The 7,620-nt window shown below is 44.5% G+C and overlaps 1 protein-coding gene across 1 annotated transcript; it reads left to right on the top strand.

Annotated features, from left to right (window-relative positions):
• Nucleotides 1-184: 184 nt before the first annotated feature.
• Nucleotides 185-6,912, top strand: T265_14672 (hypothetical protein; the record flags this gene model as incomplete). The annotated part of the gene is made up of 3 exons (XM_009174699.1): nt 185-321; nt 3,791-4,478; nt 6,071-6,912. The coding sequence occupies 3 exons, from the start codon at nt 203-205 to the stop codon at nt 6,647-6,649; spliced, it is 1,386 nt and encodes a 461-aa protein (XP_009172963.1).
• Nucleotides 6,913-7,620: the final 708 nt, after the last annotated feature.

Here is a 7,620-nt window from a genome sequence, read left to right as displayed (position 1 = left end):
TCAAGTACTGTTGGCCGACTTTACCCACTGTGCCAACCATTCTCCTTCAGTTTGTCCACAAGAATGCAGAAACTAAATCAGCAGTGGGTGCAGTTCTACGGACCTTTGGCTTGATATGAGCTACAGGATCGAACTTTATTTTAATGAGCTAAATATTCAGAGTATCTATTTACGGTTTAACGTGCACACATGAACACAACTAATGGCGACTAAAATATTTCCAGACTCATTTCGTACCTTATCACTAGATCTTACAGAATCTGTTGACTACGATTTTTTCGAAGACAATCTTAATAATGATAAGAAACCCACCAACACGACGTACGTTTATTTAACTTGGGCAAAATATATTTCGGTATCGATCATTCGGTTGTCATACCCATTGTATTGGAGCATTCCATTTTATTAGATGATAAACACTATCCAACCGTTTTCTGGCAGCTAGTCGGCAGTTAGTGTGTGTAGAGTCCTTAGTGCATATACGCCTAGCTGAACACCCTAAAATATTGGATAAGCAGGGCTTTGCAGCCATTAGACCACGTTACTAAACTGAGGCTGATGCGCGGACGATGGGCAAATCGGTCAGCCGAAGCATCCACGCGTATGTTGTCTCGTTTCAGTAAAGCACATCACAGGAAACAGGTTAAACCATTTGCTCTCTTCCAGAATGTTATTTTCTGCCCTTGCTGATATTCTGCATAGCAGACTACTTGTGAGATGACCACTAGAGATTTAAGGTGGACAGACAACTTTTGGGTTAAATATCATCAGTTAGAGGAGTGTCTCGGAGATCAGCATAGTGTTGTAGGCTCCCAGTAAACACGTCACCGCGGCACCACCGATGGCCCCACCGGTGGCTAAAAGCGGCCAAAGATGGGACCCCAAAAATTTCATATATTTAATCGGTGGTGCATTCAGACAAATCGGTTTCAAAAATTACTTCGTAAATAGAGCTCCGGTATCCAGAGTATCCTGTTACATTTGTTTTCAGAAGGCTTTTATGCAACAAATGCTATGTTTGACTTGTATTCACCAACGGAATCAGTGGCAAAGCTAGCCACCTTTGGCCACCGTTAGCCACCGATGGCACTGTGTTTACTGGACTGTTCAGCATCCCTATGAGCAATCTACTTTGAAAGGCGGAGGCAGACAGATTGATGTCCACGGATAGTCTGAGATAATAGAGCAGCATCCAAACGAGCAAGGACAGAAAATCCCCCAGGATACTTTATATATGGCTGAAGACCGGGCGTCAGCGGCCAAGCTGCTGTTCAAACAAACCAAATTACAGAACATACCTGCCGACAAAACACTAGGAAAATTTTCTCTCTTTGTGCACGTCGTGCACGGTTCCTTCTCAATCTCTCTGCTTGAAATCCGGACAGACCTGTATTTACGTCCCAGCTTATCAGGTTCCGCCTCCAATGGGCAGCTACTTACCTTAACTTTTCAACTCCTCAGTTCGGTCACGGGAAAACAGGAGAGAGTGGGAAACATAATCAAGCATTAAAGGCGATGGAATGATCTGCTAATTCAGGAAGAGGGTAGCTACGCAAAGCTTTAACTCGTGAGTACCACTGACTGTTTAAATAAGCCATTTATACCAGTGTTATTACCCATCGGTGAATTGAATCCGGGAGGCGGCAGCTTTCGACCTGACTGAGTTGACTGGTTGGTGTTTCCATACTTCCTTGTCAGCCCATAAACTGTCCACCACTCGGTCGCTTCCACTAAGCACAGGGCTGAGCGAAAGAAGCTATAGAAGACAGACGGTCTTCTGGCATGCGGAGTACTCGTCCAAACTAGCGTAACCTATGAAGCGTGGATAATCCATGCGTCGCGGGAGAGTTCCTTCTTCCTAGGACCATCTGGCGTACCTCAGCATTGCTAATCCGATGTTCCCACCAGACCATCGGAGACACCGATGGTCATATGTTGTCAGCTATCGCATATCCTCTGCGCATAGAGACCGCATTTCCGATCCATAATATGGTGCGGATTGCACTTTTCACTCCTCTTTACAAGGTAACTAACAAATGTCTGAGTAAGCTGAGTCGGATAAGTTGAATTCGCGGACTACGCTCGTCTGAGGAATCCTGACCGATAGTGGGTTGGTAGTGAGATTTCCTCAATCTTAAACTATTTGAAGGTTGTCCGAACTCAGTCCTAAGGCAGCTGCGTTCCCCATCCTGTGCAAAGTCATAAAGCGGATATTCATCCCACTTTATTCTGGGTCAATTATTCGTGCGCAAATTAGTTGGTCATGTTCAACTTTTTGATGGTGTAACCTATTATTCGCAGTCAGGTTACCTGACGATACCTAGCAACAGGTAAAACCACCAAATAGCTTACGGAAATTCTTGTTCAAGCAAGGAAAAGAAACCTACTCAATGAACTGCGATTTTTAACATCACCACTTACCAGTTATAAGGAAAATGCGTAAACTTGTACAACTACGAGGCTTCATTCTCACAGAGCTTCCAAATACTTGAACTCTGCGATCAATATTTGCAGTCTAGTAAACATGAGAGGGGATTCATGTCACGAGAGTTAAAAGGAAACAATGATCCTAATAGTTGAATAAACCCAAAGTATTGCACTATCTTAAAGGAGCACAGAGCAAAGATTAGCTTCACTTTCCACTACCACCTAGTCGTTAAGGATCAGAAATGAGGCACGCAGATATTTGTTACAGTGCGAGGAGATTTGGTGGTTTTCAAGGGATATTTCATCATGTAGGCGAAGCCAATCTATGCACAACTCCAAGAGGTGCTGAATAGCTGTTTCATCCTTATGAGGATTTATGAGCAGCGCTCATCTCATGGAACTACGACCTCACTGCTAGTAATTTGAACATTTGCAGGTTTTGCTTTCCAGCATGAATAAGCTAGTCGGTAACACATCACAGTGTTATAAGTGGTTATTTTATTAGCCAGTCAGGTAAGTAGCTTGTAGCTAGTATCAACCTAAGGAAACCTCATCCACTTTATGTATCCTCAAGTGCAGATCTATCATACGGTCATTAGGTTTGCCGCTACATAATATTGCAGTTCCTGGAGCCTTCTAACAGCAGTTTTCAATTTGGAAGACTTTCAAGGGGTCATGGGAGTGGAAGACGCGCCTCCTCGCCCCACTGACAGAATGCATTATATTGTTAGATTTCAAATCCTGATAATCGAATCATATGCCTTTCTGGCTTGCAAATTAATTGGATAAGGAGTAACAAAACATTGGAATAAAGGAAGCTGTAATTCGTTCCCATGACCAGACTGGGCTGGGTTGGAAATCTGAACGAGGAAACGCCGCGGTTCGCCCTTCTCATGGTACCAGACGTTGGCTGCTCTTTCGCTTCTTGAAGCTTTTCGACTGGCCAACCAGTTATCCTGATCTCCGTCAGACTTAAACTTAATCAGGTATATCGGCACAGCGAATGTACTGCTGTGTCAAGCTCTATGACTTGAAAACCAAATTTGTGGTCGTGTTGAAACATGACTGACGAAGGGTCTGTCAGGATACCGTAATCAACACGACCACCAACTACACCGTGTCTACTTTTCGCCTTTTGCTATTTATAGACCAGTTGACTGGGCCAATTATCCCACAAATTCCGTGTATGACTCTTGATGGAACCTGTTATCTGGCAACTAAGTATTATTTGGAGCGCCAACTAGGTGGTGGGCACCCGGCGACAAACGTTTGTGGTCTCATGGGGTGTGTGAATGCCATGTTTGATCATTCCGTACATATTCATAATTTGTTGTCAAACGCTGTGTTCATTTGCCCATCTCAGGTCTGAAAGTACGAACGCTGAAGAAATATCCGCGGGGAGTGACCGGCTTCAACCAGAACCTACTGTTAGTGGGCTGCAACGTGGTACCAAATTTGCTATAGTTCAGCCATCATCCCCTTGCTTATCGGATACTTCACAGAGTAACCAAGGTGACCTGTCCTCAGAGCGCAGGGCCCGATCGCGTTCAAACACGCTCAGTCTATCACGGTCTTATGATTCAGATTTTTCAGCAGTGTCTACGGAGAACGAAGAGGCGGAGGAACAGTCCCATGGACAACAGAAAGTGGTTCAACAACGTAAAGAATCAGCTAGCGACAGCGATGTCATGGAGGAAGTTGAGTATAGCGGCTCTGCACAGCGGTCAGTTACTAGTCACTCGCGAAAACGAGACGACGAAATTGAACGAGCTAAAGCTGAGAGATTGGAAAAGGCTATGATCAGTCTGACAAGACGTTTACATAACATGCGAATTCGCCCTCCATGGCGTGACCCGAATTCCCGTCAGCTACCAAGTGACCGCGCAGCCTCCTTCTATGAATTATACGAACAATTCACACAGGCCAGTAAAAACGATTCCCTGTCCGATGGCAATAAACTTCTACCGAGTCGAAATACGGTTATCTGCAGACCGTATCACACAACCTTGAATCGCTTTAGAGAACAAGAGAGGATTCAAATGGAGAACTATGTAGGTACACCCTTGGCGGTTGAATTTCAACATGATTGCTCACTTCCACTTGATTGTGCTTTTTGATTCATTAGCTCCTTGCTCCAGTTATAAGACGAAACCATCACAATAAGTGCTGATTCGTGTTGAGTACAAATTCCACATCTCTAATCAACTCACATACCGTTCAAAATTTCAGCGCCTATTGTGTCTACATTTACATGGTTAAAACAGTTTCATCTGGAGCCGTTGCAACCAAAAAACGGTTTAGTAAGACATTCGAGAAAAAGGTTGTCATGTATACCGGTTTGAGGAATCTTAGACAATAATAGGAAATGTTGTAGGCTGTCGGGATTATACTGGGAAAATGAACTTTATCTAACCAGCGCAAGCCTTTGATGAAAAAGACACGCGGTTTTCTGCCATTGCTGTCAACAATGGTGATGACGATGGCGTGTCTCAGCTAACTCGTGCCCACAGAATTATACATGGGGTTAACCATCACTGATCGCAACATCGTCATCAGGGCCTCACTGTCGCGCGCCTCACGCTAATTTATGTGAATAAACGTTCGAACGAACATTAAAAAAACAAGTTGGAAGGGGGTAATAGCAGTTATCTCCTTCCGGCTCCCTTCTTGCGTAAATCTGGTGCATACAACTCCAAAGCCCAGTTAAACAATTTGGACAGACTAAACGGAACTGGATGACACTGTAAAATTTATGGATTTTGCCGTCCCATCTGCGACCCTGCTCAGATGTCTGTTATCTTGAGTCCAACCATGCACTAGGCTATCAACGTGCTTCGGTGGTTCAACCACTGAGAACTACGCAGCCCGTTATAATATAATCTGCACACTGTGAGAAAACGAAGGAGGTCCCGTCTCACCGTGATTACATTGTGAACCGTTGGTAGACAATCGGCAATCACGGATGGGCTTTCTAGTTTTAATGAAACTCATGATACGTATAGACTTGCATTTCAAACTGGCTCATAGTTTCTTTTCCGTTGGTACTCATTGAAATTGGCGGGGTATGGACATGCCTCGTCCTCTAACTAGGTGCGAGCTGACGTTGGTCGACTATCCACGGTTATTCGTGGAAGTTGTTTCAACAATGATTTTCGATTTTCATGGTACTGTCCCTCGTACTAGCAGTGATGACCATCAAGTAAGCTACCAAGACGAACTGATTTATCGCAGTTTAGCGTCAGTTGCGGAACATGGAGAAAGTAGAATACAGCCGGTGGGTATGGAAAATAGCAAACTGGATTACTAGATACCGCTAATAAAGCAATTGATAGTTCAATGGAAGGCAGATAAAACTTGACCAGAGTTGAGGATTTTATAGCAACTTCAAATGGCCTTGTTTCCAAGCCAAAAGAACTTTATAAGTGATTGCACGAAAGCCAGTTCCTCAGTTTTTTATCATCGTCTTTCTTGGCATAATACTGAAGTGTTCGCAGGATCACGTACCATCATGTGGCACAAAATACAATGTTTTTTCATCAATGTTAGACGGTAGTGCTGACAAGTGAGCCACATTGTATCTAACTTCAAAAATATGCCATGTTTCTATCATCGCACGTGTTATGCTTTTATTTTTATATGCTAGGCTTTGGCAAAAAGGTTGGAGAAAGTACGTCCGACACCAGGTATGACGCGTGAAGAGCAGCTCCGTGAGTACAAACGTTACTTCATTTCACCTAATGCGTACCAAACAAGACCGGTCAGTTTGAACCGTCGTCCGGAATCAGCCGACCAATCCTACAGAGTTGATCATTCGGGAGACAGTACTTCAAAGCGTGCTAGTGTAGCGGGCCACCGCCAAGTGTCTTCAGCAGCGTATCCCTGCCGGAGAAACCTGTGTTCAGCAGGTACCCGTAATGCATCTAGCGTTCCATCCAATTGTTCATCCAGCAATGGACCAAGGTCTAACAAAGTTGGAACAAGCATTCCCAGTCATAGCCGAGAGGTAAGAAAAGAAGTAGACGAAACGTCTTCATCAGGAGGGACCGCCGCACCAAAAAACAGGGTCTCATTACCAACAGCTCCGATTTACACGTCGCAGCGCACTACTAACCAGAACGAAGGCCCCCAAGAAATGTCCGATGATGGATCAACGCCCCAACCGCCTCCATCCCCGAGGAGGAAAAATAGCAAGCCACGAAGTGGCTGTAGACCACACAGATGAGATTTAGTCAGGTCGTCCTGTAGAACTTCACTCCCATCTATTCAACCATCCTTGCCCCCAAATTATCACAAATTAAGAAACAATGAAACGAACAAAGCGTATTTACTTTCTGAGGCGTTCGCTTTAGCTTTCGTTCGATGCACTCCTGAGAAGTCCATTTTTGTCTTCATATTTGCTGGTTTTGCGGCGAGTGCGTGAGAATTTGTGCTCGCATCAGTTACTACCATCCTTCTGCTTCCCAACCTGACCTATCAAGTTCGAACGAATTTTCTTTCCGACTTTTTTCTCGCTACTTACTCGGGTCCGAGGTTGACGTGGGTCACGGGTTGGGATGCAGAGAAACAGGAAGGATATGCGGTTCGCGATCACACATGAATTTTAAAATGACTTTATGCAGACAGATAATTGTGTTCACCAATGCACATAGGCCGTTCACAATTAACACATACGTCAAAATCAGTAATATACCCCTGATACAATCCGAAGGCATATATGGCCTGTCACCTCACTTGGCTACTCTGGTGGGGGTCGTTTGAGATTGTACTAAGCCCTACAACTTTTGCCCTTGAATTGCGAGTACCAAAAATTGTTCAGCATGTGCTTCAGGCAATAAGTCTAACATGGGTTGGTGCGTGCTTTCGTGTTGTGGTGTACCGAATCGGTAGACCTAAAGCGTAACGACATCGATAAGTTCTACCAAGAGTGAAAACAGTATTTGGTCTCTCGGGCATCCGAGTTCAGTTATCTAGTTCCCCTGAACAGCTTACCGCTTTGCCGAATAGACAGAGTTTACTGTCTATCCAGTAGCTTCATCAAGTGCAATGATTTTTCTCTCTCGTGAGTGTTCGTTCACTGAAGCGTGTGCTGACGTCGGCCTAACTGCACCAAGCCCTTAATGTTCGTTCACTGAAGCGTGTGCTGACGTCAGCTCGTTATCTAAAACAGATATATGACTCGATGATAGCCTACTG

Source organism: Opisthorchis viverrini, assembly GCF_000715545.1.
Source record: "Opisthorchis viverrini unplaced genomic scaffold opera_v5_241, whole genome shotgun sequence".
In the NCBI taxonomy this organism is placed as follows: Eukaryota; Metazoa; Platyhelminthes; class Trematoda; order Opisthorchiida; family Opisthorchiidae; genus Opisthorchis; species Opisthorchis viverrini.
Note: the sequence above shows the minus strand (reverse complement) of the source record. Positions and strands in the feature narration are given on the sequence as shown.